Source organism: Lepisma saccharinum, chromosome 20 (genome assembly GCF_977018435.1).
Source record: "Lepisma saccharinum chromosome 20, izLepSacc3.1, whole genome shotgun sequence".
Classification (NCBI taxonomy): domain Eukaryota; kingdom Metazoa; phylum Arthropoda; class Insecta; order Zygentoma; family Lepismatidae; genus Lepisma; species Lepisma saccharinum.
Window position 1 is genome coordinate 69,351,904 of NC_139248.1, and position 22,082 is coordinate 69,373,985.

At 36.0% G+C, this 22,082-nt stretch overlaps 1 protein-coding gene across 1 annotated transcript in view; it reads left to right on the top strand.

Annotated features, from left to right (window-relative positions):
• The window catches only part of LOC146003320 (uncharacterized), a 76,653-nt gene extending 59,170 nt beyond the window's left edge, over positions 1–17,483 (top strand). The window contains exons 2-3 of the mRNA XM_083141585.1: positions 6,043–6,207; positions 12,744–17,483. Coding sequence (XP_082997711.1) covers positions 6,043–6,207; positions 12,744–12,955 — 377 coding nt within the window. The 3' untranslated portion in view covers positions 12,956–17,483. The remainder of the gene's footprint in view (positions 1–6,042; positions 6,208–12,743) is intronic.
• Positions 17,484–22,082: the final 4,599 nt, after the last annotated feature.

The following is a 22,082-nucleotide window of genomic DNA, read 5'->3' on the forward strand; positions in this document are numbered from 1 at the left end:
TTACACCTATCACGTTGTCACAGTTCTAAATCAGTGGTGCCCAGGGGGAGGGGCATTATGGCACAGACTGTGATGGAAATTTGACTGAGTAAACAGGGAACAAGTTTAATTACGTTATCAATTAGCCATTGCTGTTATACAAATAGTAATTTGTAGATTGTCAGGGGAATTGTTACGGGTAATAAGTAATATTGGTGGGGGGGGGCGATATCCAACTCTTACATATTAGGCCTTAGATTGATAGGGAAATTATGGTGGGCGATTAATGAAGTTAGTGGGATTTTCAGGTAGCTGGATTGATAATTATTTTGGGGGCAGGGAATCCCAACTCTAGTGTATTACTATTACGTCTTAGATTGCTTTTTTGGAGGGAGCAATATCAACAGGAAGTCTAAAATTGGCTTGGAAATTTGGTTGGGAAGATTGAGTATTAAATTTGAGGTGGAGGAGAGGTGAATAAAGTTTTGATAAAGTGTTATGTCTTAGATTGTGAAGGGACTCGAACCCGGAACATTCGGTGTCTGGATCGTTAGTCCATCACTAACTGCGCTTGGCCGCAGAGAAGGTTCTCTTTGGTGGCCAAGCGCGTTAAATGGTCCACTTCCGATATCACGAAATTTCCGGGTTCGAGTCACGGCTTCAGTATTGGTATCATGGTGTCAATTTAATCTAATCGTCACTCATCCTCATTAGCCGAAAGTGGCAGAAGAGCGACTTAAAATAACAAAGAGGTACAAAAACAACTTTAACCCTCTAGTAATTTCTGATCAATAGATGCGTATTAGCTTTGATTGTTGACACTTTAATGATAAGCTTACGATTATTATTGTTAATATGGATTGCCATCCATCAACAGATGGACGGACCAATCGATCATTTAATTCATGACTTTTTTTGGTATTTGTTGTCCCTTCGGATCAGCTTCGAAACCTAAGGAAATGATTAGATGTCTGTCTGAAGTTAGTGACGATGGTTCTTTAATTTTCCGTCGCTCTTTCAGCCGGCGCGGGAACCACCTTTATGGCAGTGATCCTCTGTTGCCGCGTTTACCTACGAAGGAACTCGTGGCCAAACAACGAATTAGGTCTACCGCTTGGGCAAGAAGCGGCAACTTCACAAAGCCCTCTTCTCCGAAGCAGCCAGCCGGGAAACAGAATTTTGTCAAAATAACCCTTCTGCTCTGTGAATGAACACCGGTTCTAACAGCGTTTCTATACTTAATTGGACATTATCCATTGTTTTTCTTTTTGATTGACTATATATTCTATCTATATATTTCGAGACATATCAAGAGATCACCTCTTCTCTCATCTTCAGGCGATCAATTTTTGCTATGTCTGTAGTGTGATTGGAACAATGACAGTCCGTGATTTTTTCCAAATCCGGTCCGCTAAGCAACCAGTCTTAGATGCCCATTCGAAATCGACAGCTATAGAGCAAAATATGTTTGAAGTGAAGAGTCTTATTGAATGAAACATAGCTCGACTCACCCTCACATTTGAATTTTTTTAGATAACTTGCTTGCACTTCGTATAGAAAGCACCACGAGACTGAAAATTCACACTATTTGTCATGGCAAACAGACCTTATTCCAGCTTCGCTGAAAGTTCGATGTAGTTGTCAGTCATTAAGTTCAACGCTCTCTGCGCGTGTGTTGTGATGGGTTACCGTGTTCCAATTTTGTTTTAATTCCATTTCATGCTCAAAAAGGCTACCCGAAGTGGGACCTACAGTTGAAAGTGGGATCCGAACCACTAGGCAGTTGTGTCTCCACCAGGAATCGAACCTGGGACTCCGTGATTATAGGGGGTTAACGCGTTCATGGCTTTACAGTTTCGTGAATTCAAGGAAGCCAAGGTGAGAAAAATGTGAAGAACTATCTTCTACACGGAGCTAACTGTGTGTATGTATGTAAAACTTTCTAGCACATCCATTTTCCTACCTTCATTTTATCATCATTACGTTGAATTTTGCACCAGTGATTTTTCACTACGTTCTAGGTCACGTCACTTTGAGTCGTAAAGTATTGTCTGTAATTCAGTTTTAGTATAGTTTGTAGCCTCTCACCCAAAAATTTTTAAGGTGGGAGAAGGGAGGGGGGAAAATAGTGCGAGTTCAATTGAGAATACGAAAATAGAGCGGAATGATTATATTGCTACAATATCTTCAGGAAAGTAAAGCGTAAAATTGAATTCTGCCTCTGAGTGAGTCCTTGATATTGTTTATGTTTGAAGGTAATATATTAAACATGACTATCAGCATAACCGGACGCATATAATGAGATGATTTATTAGTGTTACCAGACTAAAGGTGTGGAGTGCGGCCTGTTGCCTCGTTCATTACGGAATTCGACATGTAAAAATTGATCAGCTCTTATTGCTAGTAACCATTATAGGCTTAGACCAAATTCTGGCGTTTATATTTCAATTCACTTCCTCAACAAATCCTTTCTCGATTGACTAGATTTTAAGCGGAGCGTCATTCAGTTGTTTGTGAGTGTTCTTTTTGCAGAAGCAACAGCAGCTCGCTCGCACACACAGTGCCCCGCCCACTCGACGAGACGCGTGGTCTGTGCAGTGCAGAACAATGACAGTGTTGCCTCTCTATTCGATCTTTGTATTCTCTTTTGCCTGCCACTACACACACATTTCAGACAATTCTTCCCATACAACAAATGGAAAAGCAATCAGGCAACTGTTAAATGGCTCTTTTCTAGATTTTCTATTAACACTTTCCACGGCCAAGATATGTTAACTTGGTTCTGTTTCGTATTCCCACAATTTAGCTTCGTGCAGTAGGGCTTTATATTGCAAGCTAAAAAAAACAACGTAGGCAGGTATTTTAACATTTTAATTTTCATCCTTTTCATGATTGTGTGAAAGAATATGGTGGAAAAATACACTATTTGGGACAATATCACTAATAATAATTGGCCGCCGCTGTGCCCGAGCGTGGTAAGCCGTCGGCTTTTGATCTCGCTGCCGAAATTCCCGGGTTCGAGTCCCGGCCTGGGTATGATTGTTTATGAGTGTTCCTTCATGAATTTTATCATACACTAATCCTCATCGTTGCGACTAGCCAAAAGTAAAGTAAAAAAAGAGAAATATATTAGTAATAATAAAAATATGAATCTAGCTCCCCATGGTTCCTTTATGACTGTCCTTTTATCAATTCCATCGAGTCATCATTCATCCTCATTGTTGCGATTAGCCAATAAATGGTAGAGAAGCTGCGAAAAATAAGATGTAAAATAATAACAGAATTTTCTCCACAGAAGGAAAAATAAATGCTCCAGAAAACATGCAATACAGGAAAAGAGTGTCCTGTAATGTGAGTTTGTAAACCAAATGTAAATCACGAATGAAGAATTTACGTGAAGGTTTCGTCTTCTACGAAGCAATACAGGCTTGGATGGCGTAGTGGTAGCGTCGACGCCTTGTAATCAAGGGGTCCCGGTGGAGGCACAAAGTGGTTCGGATCCCACTTTAAACTGTAGGTCCAGTCCCGATTAGTCATACTGTTCATTGTGGACTTAAAACACCAAATCAACAGCCAACCAACCAATACGGGGTTGGAAACACTACGGTTATAGGTTTGGAAACACTGCTCCTCTCGGGAACTACTCTACCAGGCGAAACTAGACGATATAAAATACCGGGTTGCATAACCGTAAGGGAGGCTTTTCTTTCGAATTCCTCTGTACAAGTCGACGGAGGGATTTTTGAGGAATGTGTTCCAATCCAATCGTGCTCCAACGTCGTCTAGTTTCTCCCCAGTAAGCACACGTCGTTTCACCCTTCGCTTCCTATCGAGAATATACCCTTATTCCATAAATTTGTTCACAAGTTCGACAGTGTCTCTGTGTGGAACAGGAATATCTGGGAATTCTGCTTCAAAACTCTTTCTAACTTCTCTACAAGAATACGTAATGACGTAAAAGTTGTACATAAAAATTCGTTGTTTTATATTGTACTTATAACGTGGCATTATTAGACTGCAGAAAAGCACCAGTAATACTAAAACAAAACAACTTGTTAACACCTTAACACTTCACGAACACGTGCAAAATTGTACAAACAGCCATCTGAATACTGAAGCACTGACGCGTCCAGTGCCAAGGTCAGAGTACAGCTGTGGGTCTAAATACCGACAGATGCGCTCTCACTTCCCGGCGCGATAGCCGCCGTTCCACGGACAACTCGACCATGAAAGACACTGAAGTATCAGACAGAGATTTCGAGTCTGTTTCTTACAAGCATGAAGGCAATTAATCCTCTGTGCCTCCTGCAAGTGTCCTTGGCAATCGATGTTTGCCTCCCCCCTCCAATAGAGTGCAAATAATATCACGGGACGCCAAGGCACTCTCTCTTTCACAACTGTTTTTCATTTAGATCATTCGGCAACCATGGCCGACTCCCGCCGCCCCCTAGCTACGGCTCTGAACTTGACGAGACTGAGAAAAGCATGTATTGCGAGCGAAGCGAGAAAGAAAATATTACGAAATGTATATTTATATGTATAAAATTTGAAATCGAAGGAGGCAATTGCTCCTCTGTGGCCCCAGCAGGTTCCCTTGGCCATCAATGTTTGCCTCTCCCCCTAGAATTGACTTCCGTCGAATGCCCCCCTGTGGTTGCGCCACTGAAGAAAAGGGGAGAAGGCAAACAATATTATTTTAACCTCACGAGCATGATTTTATGAAGAATATCTGATGACATGCTAAAAAACACTAAATATACATGACCAAAAAATATGCTGGTATACATGGACTCCGCCAGAAATTTTTGCATGAGGGCTCAGGCCATTGATAAAAGTTGAATAATAGAAATAATAACTATTATTATATCATGGTTATAAATGTTACTATACAATAATACTAATAAAAATAAACATTTTTTTCGAAATAGTTTATTATTATATAAATGGGGAGACTTTGCTACTTGATCCACTGTACGAGTGAATATCCAGCACCCTATTTTCCAATATTTCTTATACATTTCATGCAGTTAGTATACTGAAACACGGTTATTGTATTTTGTTATTTCCTCATTCAATACAAAAATACTTTAAAAGTTAGGAGAAAATTATATTCATATTTAGGTTATATTGTGTGATCTCTCAAAAAGTAAAAAAGTAAAGTGCTCCCCTGTGCATAGCACCACGCCATGAAGGCGTATAGGGGGTGTGGGGGTAACGCCCCACACTTTCTTGATCCGGTCGTGAGTGGGGGTGATGTGATCAGCACTTTACCCCCCAGGGTTTCCCCCAGGTACCCATGTTATTCGACGCTGGGTGGGCGCCGGGGCCACTTCCATCGTTAGAAAAGTTCCCGGATTTGAACCGGCCGGGGATCGAACCCGGGACCTTGAGCATGGTAGTCGGACGCGTTACTGAGCCACCGTGATCTCTCACCCAAAACTATATTTTTTGGAATTTTGAAAGCTGTACATACATGTATTCTTTGTATTTATATGGTAGAATATGAAAATATAACCTGGTTTCTGTATTTATCACTCAATTTTTTCGAACTAATACAGTCTTTACTTTGATTAGTCTGTTCCAGTACCAACTAAATGAACTTTATTTCTATTATTAACAATAAAAATAACTGTCTGCTGCCTTTTGTAACTTGAAATGAACGATGATGCCAATTTGCAGGGGGATGGACTCCCTCCCTCCCGATGCCCATACTTGTGTATGACCTAAAGCTAAAATATTGTAAAAATATGCCATTTACATGACCAAATAAACCAACATTAACATTTTTTTAATGGGATTAAATTAACTTAGGCATGCAAAAACAGGCCAGGATTAAAATATGTAATGTTATAACCACATAAAAACCCTTATTCAGAAACCAAAAGGTGGAATAATAATAATAAATTTATTTATGAAATTTTTATTAGCACACTCACATGTAATATCTTATTATCATTAGTATAAATTATTGTAACCTTGTTATATGAAAACTTTAAATATGCCTATTAGAAATTTTAGATGCATTTTTCTCATGGATTATTAATGAACTTTTTTGTTTTCCAGGTTCCTGTATTTCCTGTTATGTATGCAACAGTTACAACGATACAGAATGCAAGTTGAATCCCCCTCCAGGCAAATACCAGACAGACTGCACAAATCAAAGGAAAGGCTCCATGAATATGTTATGCCGGAAGATTACACAATGGATTGACTTTGAAGTACATGGAAGTAAGTATGAATATACAGTTGTGACTTCTTTATATGTAACTCAGTTCTGCATAATTATTTTATACATAAAATAATGTAGGTCCCGGCAAAATATAATTTAAAAACGTGTTAATTAAACTTCAGCTAGCAAAATTTGTCACAAAACATCCTCCCAGTTGTCTCATTGTAGCCATGTTAAACATGGGTTCAACCCCCCCCCCTGCACCCCGAAACTTCTGATATGTTGGATTAATGGAAGTTCAGAAACCACCAAAATCTGTAACTCATTTTCAAATTTTTTTCGAACCATCGCAAAAATACAAGGAGACAATGTTGAAACGATTGAGCTAGAATGTTCATACATTTGGAATTCTGAAACTTGAGAGAAACCGGATTTATTCCCAGAATCGTAGCTCACCCGCGACCCCTCCATTTTCACTTTTGCTGTACTCTTTCCAGTGTTGTTCCTGCGTCACAAGAAATATAGACTGAAAATTCCCTTATGATTGTCCCAAAATTCCCTTGCCAACTTTTAAATTCCCTGTCCGATAAAGTTGAAACTCCCTCTTGATAGGAGTTCAAAAGTAGCATCTGCAGTTTCTTAGCACATTACGTTCACGATTGAGGTTACAATCCATGCACCAGGATAAGTTTTTAAAAAGAATAACTGGTTCCACACTTTTCAAAATTCTAAGAATTAAGTTTTAAAGTCAAACAGCAAAAACTTTCCATCTAACTTTTAAAGCTTTTTCTTGAAGTTATCTAAAATTTAATAACAAAGTATAATAATTGTGCATTTCAGTACACACAGCCTTGTGCGGTAATCCTTATCTCAAGGATATAAGAATAATAATAATTATTATTATTATTATGGAATAAAATTGTTTTATTATTATGAAATTTTAATTATTATTGTATAATTATTGTTGCTATTTCTATTATTCAAATTTCTGGCGACGCCCATGGGAACAATTATGAATGAATCCCCCCGAACTTTTTTCCTGCCTATGGCCATGATGTTAAACCAAAGGAGCATCCCCCCTCCCCCAGCTAGCCCCAAGGTTGGAGCAAAAATTCCTCAAGCTAACAATTTCCACCTCAAATGCTGACAAATGTAGGCTGTGTCTGAAGGATGCAAAGAGCAGGCTTGAAGTGACGTCATCTAGTGCAGTTTGAAAGTGCCAATTAAACGAGCAATCGAGACTACATTGCGGAGCATGCATTGTAGGCTTGAGTACTTGACTCATGGACTCATTGCTCATTTGTTTGAAATCGTGGAGATAGAAAGTCAGCAAGTTTTGGTTGAAGTTCTTCTAATGTATGGAAATGAATGTATGGGAACATTTTAAAATGCAATGTGATTTCTGTGGTGAAAAACAAGTGTTCAAAATGCAGGAAGAACAAAGTGTCCTCAGTTCTATCTACTGATCGTATTTGGCGTCGCAGTCAGAGTTTGAAAGACTTTCACTTCCAGTCCATGACTTCAAGACTGAACTGACCATTTTCGGAGCATGTTCACTTCAAGTACGGTCTTGCACCTTTCAGAGACAGCCATAATTATTACAACAAATGAATATTTACATTCATGAAATTACATGAACAATGTTGTTCAAAAATTCGCTTGCCTATTTCAGGACCTCATGACAATTACTAAACGAAGTGTTGCCTGTAATGCAAATATGGGGTGTATACATGTATATGGCTAAGCACATTCAGTGCTTGATTCATGATCACGCCACTGATTGTCTCCATAAGTTTGAGTCCTGGCATAGGTGTTGTGTGCAGCTTCATCTCTAATCGTCATTCATCCTCATTGCCATGATTAGTGAGAAGGCAGAAAAAGAAGTAAAATTTAAAAATACATTCATCTGTATACTCATGTATATGTAAACTGTGTATTACAGAAGGAAGTTGCTCAAATTTACATGAGGTATCAACTGTTATTTATAAGACATCTCATGGCTGCAACACTGATCAACCAGAATGCCATTTTTGGCATTTTAAAGATGGCGCCTCCTCTACACACTTGCATGTGTGAAGCGGAGTGGTTTCTTGTTTTCTGTCAGCCTAAAGCTTACATAAACGTCTCGGAAAATGATAATTCAATATATCTGTACATACTTACTACATCAGCAAGTTTACTAATGGAGGAGAAAGTTTGACAATGGCCTCAGTTCGCAGGCCAATGGTTGAAAATGGCTTTGAAGTGGCTCAGAAGGGTCTGCATGTGGAACCACAAAGACTTATTCTTCTTGAGGTATACAGGCACTAACTCAAACTTAAAATATATGTAGATCAGCAATAGGTCTGTTCTACGTAAAATGCAGCAAACTTGTACAACTCTACATACAGAAATCTACTAGATAAGGTTTTCATTGAGTCTCCCTTGTAATAGTACAATAGCATAATTAATTGGCAACCCTACTGAAAATTCCATCTACTGTTTTCATTAGATCAATAGGCAGTTTGTGTTCAGATTTTCAAAGAGATATAAATAGGGGAAAGTCTTGCAGTACCGACCACCTTAAGTATTTTGATTATAACTTTTGTTAAAGTGAAAGAACTGTGAATTTCAAAGCAATTTTCTATTCTTCCAGAATTCCTTTGCTATAAAAAAATATATTATATGTTTTACATTTACTTATAAATAGCTACATATTGAGAAAAATAAAAATGTATTATTTTCGACAGACTGAAAAATGTCGTCCAGTACCGACCACCAAATATGGATGACAGTGAAATTCAAAACAATTATTAAAATCAATAAAACAAGAAACTATATACATTAGTAATGTCTGCCCAATTCTAATAACTATATTTTGTAATACTGTGATATGCAATTACAAAATTGATGAGGTAGCTTTAGATGCTCTGTCAAATCATATGCGAATTTTAGGAACTCCTTCATCTACAGCCACCTTCATAACTGCTTCCACCCAATTTCCTATTTTCCTCCCCTTCGGTGTTGCCATTTTCCTCTGCAATGATAAAAAAAGGATCTGACCACTATCTTCAAATTAGAACACATTTTCTTCTACAGTTAATATTCCTCGGTACTGGACGACGAAGGGGTGGTCGGTACTGGATGACACACTTGTTGTTACCTTGCATTTGATGGCACACTATGTAGTGAATATATTACATAACTTTTACTATAAACCTTAACCTAACACATGTACCTTTCACAGGCATTGCAAAACACATGATGGACTTACCTTAGGAAGAACAACCAATGGTATCATAAAGATAACTTTTCTCACTCAAAATATCGTGAAACTTATTCAACACCTCGCAGTTCCCTAACTACTGAGCAAAAGACATTGTGCCTGAACTATGTGAGGTATGACTACAGGATACCTCCACGTGTCACTGTAGTACCCTGCAATCTATCAGCGGAAGTGAGAACTGTAAGCTGGTTGGTACTGTAAGACTTTCCCCTAAAAATTGTTTTAAAAAAAAATGAGGAGGAATGAAAAGTTATATATTTATAGTCACCATGTTAAGCTAAACACCCTCCATGTCATGTTGAATATAATACTGAAAACTGATTGATTTAGTTATTTTACATCACCTTTCTGCCACCTTTGACTAATTGCGAAGATGATAAATCAGTGATGATATGGTGAAATTGATGAAGGTTCACTCACAAAGAACATCCACACCCAGGATGAGATTCGAATCCAGGGTCCCTGACATCGTTGTGTACTGTGCCAACCACTATACAGCGGAGGCCAGTTATAATACTGAAGAGAATATTTTCACTTGTACATGTATTGTAGCTGTACTTTCTACTAGAGGAGCTCAGTAGAAAACCATTGGGTTTCAGTATATTTCTGAGAACTTACAGCAGGGTACTATTGATTACAATAGATTTTGTCTACTGTAAACAGAAGAAATATCCAGCATGGATTGTACACTTAAAGTCACACTAGCATAGGGCTACCATATTTTGAAATGCTAAAAAGAGGACATTTTCTTCGAAAGCCACATACACCATCAATTTATTCACAAACACGAAAACATTACATAAATCACACAATTTATCACCATTAAATAAAATATTATTCTCCATGATACGTATTATACTGCCACTAACCTAACCTGACTTTATAGTATTGACGTCCACCCTGTTATATTGAACTAACCTATTCTTATGATTGTGTATTATGGATTAGTCTTTTTATATATAGAAACACAGTACCTCGTTATTTGTTTCCTTCCAACTGCTCCTTGTTCACAGTAGCCCAAGCAGACTTTTCTGTAGAACTTATCTTTTTCAACAATTATTTTTCATTCATCAGGTAGGCATGGAATTCTTTACAGCTGATGTCCTTGTAATTGTACTGCACTTGCAGAATTTTTCGAAGTGACTCCACAGACAAACTGTTTCTTTCTTTTGTCTACTGACTCTGCATTAGGGAGAAGAGTCTTTCTACATTTGCATTGCGGGATGGAATGGCGAAGAAACACTGAGCAATTTTCAATGTTTTTCACCATGTTCACAAACCCTAACTTCCACTTCGAAACACGAACAAACGAATGACGCAGAAATCACATCGACCGGAACTTGAAACTGTAACAACAAACGACTAACACTTAGCGCATCGTCCAGTACTGCCAACATCAGACGTTTAATGATTCGAAAAGTTGTAACTTCGTGATCTCTGACCTATGATGATTGGATAAAAGTGAAAACCCGGACATTTTAACAGAAAGTAAAAACCTGCCCGGATGCAAATTTCAGAGTCTGAAAAGAGGACATGTCCGGGAAAACCAGGACGTATGGTAGCCCTACACTAGCAAGAATTGAACATCTGGTATGAACTCTGTCTAGTCAGCAGTGTAGAGGTCTAGACAAACATTCATCTTTGCCAAATTGATTAATTGTGTATGTTGCACAGCATGTATTTAAATTATGAATGAATTAATTAAAATTTTTGGGTGCATCAGCACATGTGGCCATTTTTCACCCTTCACAGTAACAGAGAAATATCTGCTTATCCAGGCACATAGCCAGGGGGAGGGCTAAGGGGGCTGAAGCCCCCCCCCCAATCCTACAAATATCTAATTGAAATAATTTGTAGTGATAATTAATTTTACTTCCTTAGCAGGAATAAACAGCTTGTATAATAAGCTAAGAGATAAAATATAGGGTGTAATGGGTCCCTTGACAAAGATTAAAAGTGCAAGGTTGTAAAGAAACCTGACAAACACAACACTTTTAAAAGATAAGGATACACTAAAAAAATTCTCAAAGATAGTGGAAGAGAGAGACCTGCTCTTCTCAAAAAACCTGAAATATTTGTTAAGACAGTGTCATCATCTCACGACAGACATGTAAAACAATTTGGGATCAGAAGTCTGTCTGAGGAAGTAAAATCGTCACATTCAGTAAGAATATGCCAAACACTTGACATGGTATTACAGACACGACACATTGAATGGTCCATGCCTTTCAACAAGTGGCAATGGGTGAGGCAGCTGTGTTCAATCTGCAGCTGTTAGAATTACTTCTCAACAGGAAGGATGGTAAGGCAAACGCAATGTAGCATGAAGCTTGTTTCTCCTTACCTCAAGCCACCCTTCCTGCCAAGTGACAAGAGGGGAGAAAAGAACACAATGTATACTTTGGGTTAAAGGTAAATAAAGCAATGTTTATATTTCAGAACCTGTAGTCTCTGCTCGAAGTGAGGGGAGATGCAGGGGATGGTATCCCCCTGGGTAAGAACATTTTCACAAAGCATCCCCCCAGCTATCTTATTATTACTATGTTAAACCATAGCAGCTAACCCCAAGGTTCCACAAAACATTCCCCAGCTAACATTTTACACTTCAGTCGATGCCTGTAGTCGAATGCAGATGTGTGTCCTGTGTGCCCCTGAATCTCAATTTTTAAAATTAAATGGAATGCTGTAACTTTATCCTATCTTGTTTAGTGAAGAATCTAAAATTGTCATTTGCATAAAAATTGAAGTATTATACATGAATAAGTTACAAGCTAGAAAGTATCTTAAATGTTGTTTTGTGTTTTGTATTGTGTTCCACACGTTACATCAAAAAACAATTAATTTATCCTTTAACTGCTACATATCCCCCTCAACTTCCCTAGAATATTCAAAGATCAATTATTTTCTCTCTGTCTTAAATAATTTATTTTTGTGGGGTTATTTTTTTTTACCTCACACATTTTTGTACATATATATACATATAAAACATAGGAATAGAATGAGAATAAAAAGTGCCAGAAGGGTGGATAAACAAAAATATGTGAGGTAGGTGACAGTGTAATTTACCACAAATGAAAAATTTGTACTATATTTCATGCTCTGGCCGCATGATCATGAAGAAGAGACAGAGGCTATTAAAGATGAAGTCGGTACATCACACTATAGCAAGACAGATGAGACAGGTAACGGGCATTGACATTAAGGCGTTCCTTTGCCAGTGTTTACTGCATGTTGGGTGGTGGGTATTTATATATAGCAAAACATGTCCGCTCAGTAAAGATCATATCTAATCTACTATAAATGTATTTGACAACCATTTCCTATTTCTAGTGCCTGCAGAGGAAAGAGTGATCAGGGTATGTGGTTGGGAGAAATCAGATTATGACGATAGATGCTACTACAAGGCAGGTTTTGGTGGACGACAGGAAGTCTGTTCCTGCACTTCTGAAAATTGCAACGGTGCTTCCTCCTTACAAGTCACTTCAACTCTAGGTGCCATATGCGTTAGTCTTGGAACAATGTATAGACTGCTGAAGTTTTGAAATTTCAACACACACGGTGTTGTTATTCTGCTGAATAGTTAAGTGTAATCATTAAGACATACTGTGGAGCAAATAATTATGTATAATACTAAGTAATCCTTTCAGATAACGAACTTCGACATCAAGGGAAAAAGGTGATAAGTGAATTTTATTTCTTCAAGATACACACACATTACCTTTAAAACATTTTTATTTTTATACCCAATTCCTAACATTAAAATTGATGGGGAGGTTGATCAAGTTATGTAAATATGTATGTATATTTTGGGAATGGCTGTGACTTAAATTATGAAGCTCAAACATATATTTTAAGAATGGCTATTATGGATGTTAAAATATATGTATCAACTTCCATAATTTATTCATATTCTTCAGAAATGTACAATAAATGAATAAGTGAGCAGATCAAAAAATAGCAGTAAAGCAATGAATTACAATATTTTTAAACAAAGGTATGGAAGAGAAGTTGTCATGCTGTGCTATATACAAATGTTAACGAAATATAAATTTCGTAATACATTAAATACCAATACTTTGTGGAACATAAGTCACTTGTATATCGCAGCAACTATTTGATTGGTATAACAGAATCTCAAATATAATCTTATGTTGTAATCAACCTATTATACAAGGCCTATTATATGGAACACTGCTGTTATTATTTTTTTTTTTTAATGTTTATAAAACTATTGAACAATATCAGAAATGTCATTATATGTTTGTATCTGGTTTGCTGAGATTTAGACTTCAATGCGCATATAAGTTTAGAAGTTTAGTTATCCAGGCTTGTCTTACTTTGAAATGGAAACAAATGGGATAATTTCATAATAACCACACACAGTGCCATTTTAATCAATAGATTGAGTAAGATATATGGTTTTCAGGAAGTCAAAAATGAAATAATGCAAATCAAACATAGTCAAAAAATGCATAAAATATAATCATGCCTTCCTCCATGCACTGTTTACTTTTGTCTTCTACAAAATGGTTTCTGCATTTGAATACCAGGAAAGGCATGGATATTTTGACATGTTCCTTTCTTCAGAAGTAATCCACTCATTTTCACTTCACCATTATGATTAACAAAGTGATTGAAATACATATGGAAACCAACAACTTCTTGAACAGAGAAAGGTTCTTAGATCTTTGGATTGTTGACTTGAATAATTGCATCCTATGACCCTATGACATCATCTATTTGAACACCAGTGTTTTTTTTCTTTTAAATTTAATTTAAACCTATGTGCTATATTAGCAGGTGTATGTCCCATAGCTTAGCTTGTCTGTATTGCTTGATACAAGCAAGTAGCACGGTCTAAGAACCAATTCTTTGATTAGGAGAAATACACAGAAAACTAAATGTAACAGAATCAGATTACAATTAAAAATACAGTACAAATACCTAGACAAATTATTCTTATTTACTGAAATGACCATTTTTCAAATCACTGCCTTCTGCAATATCATTTTCATCAAAGTGCAATTTTATAGAATCAAATTACACATTTCCAATGAAAATTCCGTAAAGAAACTAATTGCTACCGAATTATTAAATTAAAGAACAATCTTTATGAGTAGGTCTGTAATCAATTCAAGCTCGTCGTAACAATGAAAGATACTTTTCTGATGTATATAATCAGAAAATGCTCAATTAAAGTAAGAAGTTTCATTCGCTGAAGCTTAAAAACAGACCTTCCATTCAGTTTGAAACTAGATGTCTGATTAAATAAATCTTAAAGTGTGGATCGAAAATGTTACTGATAAACAGACAATACACAACTATATTACGCTTACAATATTTATCTTTCTTGAGTCTAAACTAATACGAGAATATTAATTAAAAGGTGTATTGGCAAAGTTTAATCTCTGTTAAATGAAATTGTTTAAAAAGAATGAAACATTTACAAGAATGGGTAACAAAAGGTCATGATCCTAACTTAATAAAAGCAACTTTATTAGAAAGGTTATAGAAATTTCAAATTTGATATTTTCTTGTTATGTTTGAATGTACTCAAATACCAAATGTTATATTTTAAATTATGTCAGTTTTTATTAAAGCATTTGACCTCTGGAGTACATTTATGAACTCTTCCCATCGATATTTCTAATAATATTATAAATTACTGTGCTATACTTTGATTTTTAAAGAAAAAAAATTACCACAAACACATCCAATTTTATAATGCAGTGTAAATTTAAAATAAAAAAATTATAAATAATTATAATTATAGATTTTAAATGAATTTGTTACAAAAAAGAACATGCGTTCACTAAATTCAAACTGTTTATGTCTTTATTGTAATGTAATTACCCATTGAGAGGAACTAATTTTTTTAACTTGTAAAGGGAATGAAAATTGTTGTGAAAAAGAGTAATTATCTATCACATGTTAACACAATGTCTGGTTCTGTTATTATTACACAAGCACAACTAAACTGTGAATTACATCTTTGAATGGGTGAGTAGACTACACAGAAATAGGATCACTTTGTTTTGTAGCAACGAAAATGTCTATTTGTGGAAAGAGCAAAGAAACTATGACATGTGAATGAATTTTCACTTAACTTTCATTAAGTTACACACTCTTGATCCCACCTTAATTTACTTCCACCAGCCTCCTGGACTGATAAAACTGTTGTATTTTCGTTTTACTAACATCATGGTCCCTGTCACACAATGTATACAAATAAATCGCATTTTCTATGGTGTGACAGGGTACTGGGACCCCTCTTATAAATGTTATTCTTTCACTAACATTGCATTACTCTATGTTTGATATGCAACTTTTATAGTAAAGGAAAGTATGTTTTACTTAAGCAGGAAAATTTTGGACAAATACCCACTGATTAGTTCATTTTTGTAAGTCCAACGTATATTGTGGATTGTATTCCATCCAATACCGTAACTTCATTTTAGCATCTTTGTCTACATTGGTCAGATACAATTGTTACAGCAATAAAAAAAATTAAATACAAGTACTTAAGGTCTGTAAGGAGTGTGTAGAATGCATAGTGATTATGACTGATATCATTGTAAATGTTGTGGTATAACTGTCTTAGTAACACATCAAATCATTACTTACGACAGAAAATGTACTTTTTCCAAATTTATCTTGCTATTATTCTCAGTTGGTGTCTATTTTCATGAAAGTAGCACGTTAATAACTTCTGAGAAACATGATTTTAAGAGAACGTGTTCATGGTTCCAGAAATTTATTTAATATTCATATTTGAAATCACAAACTGGTTCAAATGTACAAATATGTATGCAGTCTAACGTTTATAGTCACACAGTTTATAGAAACACCACGTAACACAATCAAAACTCAAAGGTGGAAGGAAAGTTGATACTGCTAGAAATCTTAAACAATGAATTAACACATCATCCAATGAAACACATGACGAAACCACGAATGTACTCATTCTAAAGGTGAATAAAACTATTTATCTATCTATCCACACATACTAGGTACAACACGATGAACAATTTTTTCATAATTCAAGATTGATATATCAGTCTTGTAAAGGCTTGGTTAATTTTATAAGCAAGAACTCTAAAGAGGCACTCATAACACTAACATGTTTTAAAATTCTTAGAATTAAGCTGATGTAACATTTATATTAAAAGTTGAAGTTTTCAGATTTTATATCAAAATATATTTAAAAAATGTTTTAATTTATTCTTGTGAGGAAACAGGTACTCGTAAATACATTTGTTGTCTGTTATAATTAAAATAATTCCCTTGCTAAAAGGAAAATTTTAAAGATTAAATCACCTATATACTGTCAATGTTAAAATTTCTATTGTTATCATGTACTGCATATTGTATAATGTTATTGAAAAACCATGATAATTTTATTTTCATACTGAAACCACACTTCACTTATCACCTTTTTTGTGTTGAGTTTTTAGTGTGCAGAATTGTATGGATTTCTTGCCCATGCATCTACACGTCACTGCTAAATGTCTCTTTGACATGCCTAGACTGTTGATCAGCAAATAGTAGTAAACTAGGTACATTCCTTATCTTATTTGCACATTAGGAATAGTTCAATAAACTAGGTTTGAAGAATATGAATTCTGTAAAATACTTTAAGAATTAGAACTAGATTACTAAACCAGTTAGTTGTTGTGTAGAAGAGTATAGTGCAGTACTCAACAAAAAGCAAAAATTTTGTAAAGGAGGTAGGAATTTATATCAGTAAGTTTTATTTCTCTTCCTTTCCTATTAAGAACTAGTGAATAAAAAAGGTTTGCAAAGCTGGTAAACTATATGCCATCCAAACAAATTTAAGTCTTCTTACCATTATTGTTATGTGGGATCATGTAATCAATGTGTGTATATATACTGTTTTGTATAATATTATTCATTTTTTAGTCATAATTTTGATGTTTATGTCATTACATTGCCCATCAATACAACATTCTATGTAAAGAGTGGTAACAACAAATGTAATTACCAAATGCAGTTCAAGATTTACGACACAACTTGTGTTGGAAGTGTATGCCAATAAACTAGTAAATAGAATGTCTGCCTTTTCTTCAATCCTCATCACTCAATTCTTCTAAATCATATAATGCATTATTAGCTTTCGAAATTACCATACTTGCCGCTATATAAGATGCACTAGGTCTGAGAAAGAGGTCTTATACGCTGATACTCAGGAAGAAGGAAGAGACCTAGCATTTCACAAGTTTGTGAATGGATCAAAGCTTCATGGGATGCTGTGAAAACTAAGACGTGGTTAAATCATTGAACAAGTGTGGCATTAGAATGCACTGGTTGGTACAGAGGACAATTTGTTGGATGAGGACTCAGATTCTGATTTAGAAGAGGTTTCAAGGGACTCTTTATTTAGCTTTAGAGATAAATGTCTGGGTTTTGACGAAGAAGATTAAAATGTATTCTTTCCTAGTTAGATTAAGTAAGTTATAACTTTAAAAGTAGATCTATGTATTACTTTGTATTTTTAATACTGTAAATCTATATATATATAAAAATGGATATATGTGTGTGGGTGTGTATGTTTGTTTGTTCCGGCATAACTCTCGAACGCCTGGAGCAATTTCAACCAAACCTGGTACAAGTATCACTTGCAATCTGGAAATAATATTTTGGAGGTAAGACACCCCTGGTACCCCTAGGGGTGGGGTGGGAAGGCGTGACATGTAAAAATAATCAAGAATATTAAATTCCACGCAACCAGACATCCATGACTCTATGCAATCCCGCACAATGATAGTGTTTCTTGGGTTGTCTAACATTCAGGCTGCGTTGCAAAAATGACCGACATTAGTGTGGAATCCATAGTTTTCATGATACTCCCAATGCGGTTCAACTTCAAGTTCATCACGTATCAGCATGGGGGAGGGGATGAAAAATAAAATGCCACAAATGACCTAGATTAGTGTTGAATCCATAGTTTTTTGGAGTCTCTAAGGTAATTGGTGACATTCACGATGAAATAAAATTAGTTACATTTTACACTATAGTTAGAATTCATTATTTTTCTGTCTAATAGAAGATTGGGATAAATAAATACCCGGAAAACGCTGGATAAGTAGCTAGTGTGTATATATATGAAAATGGATGTATGTGTGTGTGTGTGTGTATATATTTGTTTCAGAATAAATGTTGAATGCCTGGAGCAATTTCAACCAAACTTGGTACACGTATGACTTGCAATCTCGAAAGAAATACTGTGGGAGTAAGACACCCCTGGCACCCCTAGGGGTGGGGGTGGGAAGGGGACATAAAATAGCATTCTGTTGCATGACAGTTTCGTGTCATATCCTGCAAGTTATGCTTCCTGCTACACAGCATGGTGAAGTTGGTTGCCTACACAGAAGGTGCGATATTGCTATCCTGGAATAATTTCAACCAAACTTGGTACTCATATCACTTATAATCTGGAAAGAAATACTGTGAGGGTAAGACACCCCTGGCACCCCTAGGGCTGGGGGTGGGAAGGGGATGGCATATAAAAAATAATCGAAAACGACCGATATTAGTGTGGAATCCATAGTTTTCGGGGTCGCTAAGATGAATAGTGACACTCCCAATGCCGTTCAACTCAAAGTTCATTTTACTCTATAGTTAGAATTCATTATATTCCTGTCTAATACAAGATTGGGATAAATAAATACCCGGGCAATGCTGGGTAATCAGCTAGTTAATTATAATATTCAGTGCTAAATGATTTTCCTCAAATATGTGTACAAGAAACAGGGTGTGTCTTGTACGCCAGTGCATCTTATATGCTGGCAAATATGATAATCTTAAGTACAAAATTGTTTAAGTCAGTGTTGCCACACAAAAAATTATTTGGAGTTGCAATTGTTTGCATTTTCAATGTGCCACTTTCTCATACAAAGCTTTCATAATGGTCAATGCCTGTCATCATAAGTCTTTGTCTGCCTGTGTCTGTGTTGCTGCTCATCTGTCTTTGAATGTACAACTAAAACTTATTTTTGTTTCCATTTCAAATTTTGTAGAGCAAGTCAGCATTGAATGAATGAATTAATGAATATTGGGGGGTTTTATGCCAACACATATGATCGTTTTGCACCCCTCAAAGTATAAGAGGAAAAATCCTCTCGTCTAAAAATATTATCTTAAAGTTAAAAATGCATGTAAAATCTGGCACCAAAAAAAAATGCTCTGGCGGCATAGATAAGTGGGGATATTCTCTGGGATGGTCACATTTAATATTGTTACGTATACGCCGTATGCTTTTATAGGCGTAGGGATGTGACGACCTCATCACCCAGTGGCTTGTTCACTGCAGTTAGTCAACCAACATAGTGAAATGGTCAACATTTTGCTCTGTTGGGATTTACAGAGCTGTCCTGTCATGTCTCTATGATCGACCCACAATTGGCAGAAGTGGGATGCGGTTGGTGAACTACTATGTGATCCGCCAAGCTAGATCCGAGGGATCCGCTGACCAACGACAGGTGTGGTCCTCCATTCATATTGGGGGTTAGGCGTAGAGCTGACAACTCTGCACTGTAAAAAGACATGTCAAGAAACAGCAATATGAGGCCATGGATGTTCCCAAGGTAAAATATTCTGGAGGTAAAATAGTCCCCCATTCGGATCTCCAGGTGGGGACTACTTTGGGAGGTCCCTGGACTAAGGATAAGATCTACATTAGGAATAAGGATATTAAATTAGGCACTTGGAATGTTCTGAGCCTTTACCGGCCTGGGGCATTTCAGTGTACAGTTAATAAGATAGTTAAGTATAAATTAGATGTAGTAGCAGTCCAGGAAGTTAGGTGGCCAGAAGAAGGGAATTGTAAAACTAAAAATTATACATTTTTCTATGGTGGTACTGAAAATCATAATTTTGGAACAGGCTTTTCCATAAATAATAGAATTATCTCGGCTCTTAAAACAGTAGAATTTATTAATGATAGGATATCATATGCAGTTTTACAGGTAGGTGGTGTACAATTATTTTAATAAACATACATGCACCAACGGAAGATAAAGATGATAACACTAAAGATGTTTTTTATGCAGGTAGAACAGATCTTTGATAAATTTTCCCAGTATGATATGAAAATCTTGTTAGGTGACTGTAATGCACAGATTGGCAAGGAAGAGACATTTAAACCCACGATTGGTAAAGAAAGTCTTCATGAATTAAGTAATGATAATGGTATAAGATTGATTACTTTTGCAACCTCAAAGAATTTAATTGTGAAAAGTACCACTTTTAAACATAAAGATATCCATAAATATACCTGGTCTTCTCCAGATGGTAAAACTCATAATCAGATAGATCATATTCTCATTGATAAGAGAAGGCATACTACTAGTATAATTGACGTTCGTACACATAGAGGTGCTGACTGTGTCAGTGACCATTATTTAGTAATTGCTAAATTAAGAGAAAGACTTGCAGTGATAAATCATAAGCAACAAAATCTAAAAGTTATAAAATTTGATACAGGAAAATTTGCTGATGTAAGAATTAAGAAAAATTACCAAATTAAACTGTCAAATAGATTTGATGTTTTGCAGGATTTAAATGATGATGAGAATATAAATGAAAGAGACGTAAATATGAATTGGGAGCACATACGTAATGCAATAGAATCATCAGTTAAAGAAAGTATAGGATACCATAAACCAAGAAAAAGTAAGCCATGGTTTGATAACGAATGTCATAATCTAATAGAAATAAGAAATCAGGTTAGACTTAGGTGGTTAAATAACTCTGATGATACAAATCTAAGCAATTATAATAGAATAAAGCAAGAAGTTAACTGCACGTTTCGAAGTAAAAAAAGAGATTACTTGAAAAGTAAAATTAGTGAAATTGAAACAAACAGCAAAAACAAAAATATCAGAGATTTATATAAAGGTGTAAATGAATTTAGAAAGGGATGGCAACCTAAAGTAAACTTGATAAAAGATAAAGATGGTGATTTTTTGGCTGATCCAAGTGATATTTTAAATGGATGGAAGAACTACTTTAAAAAAAAAAAGGTAAAGTGCTCCCTGTGCTTAGCACCACGCCATGAAGGCATATAGGGGGTGTGGGGGTAACGCCTCACACTTTCTTCATCCGGTCATAAGTGGGGGTGATGTGATCAGCATCATGCCCCTGACCACCTTTACCCCCCAGGGTACCCCCCAGGTACCAATGTTATTCGATGCTGGGTGGGCGCTGGGTCCGCTTCCAACGTTAGAAAAGTTCCCAGATTTGAACCAGCCGGGGATCGAACCCGGGACCTTGAGCATGGTAGTCAGACATGTTACCGACTGAACCACCACGGTCACCTTTAAAGACCTCTTAAATGTTCATATAGGAGATAAATCAGAAGTAAATGAAGTTCACACAGCAGAACCTTTAGTTCCAGAACCTAACTTGACTTGAAGTTAAAGATGCTATTAAAAGGCTAAAGAATAACAAAGCAGCTGGCATTCATTTAATACCAGCTGAGTTAATTAAATATGGTGGAAATTTGTTAATGTGTCAAATTCATAAATTAATTTGTTTAATATGGAATAAAGAAGAAATCCCTCAACAGTGGAAAGAATCCATAATTGTTCCATGTTTAAAAAAGGTGATAAAATGAACTGCAATAATTACCGTGGAATATCTTTACTCTCA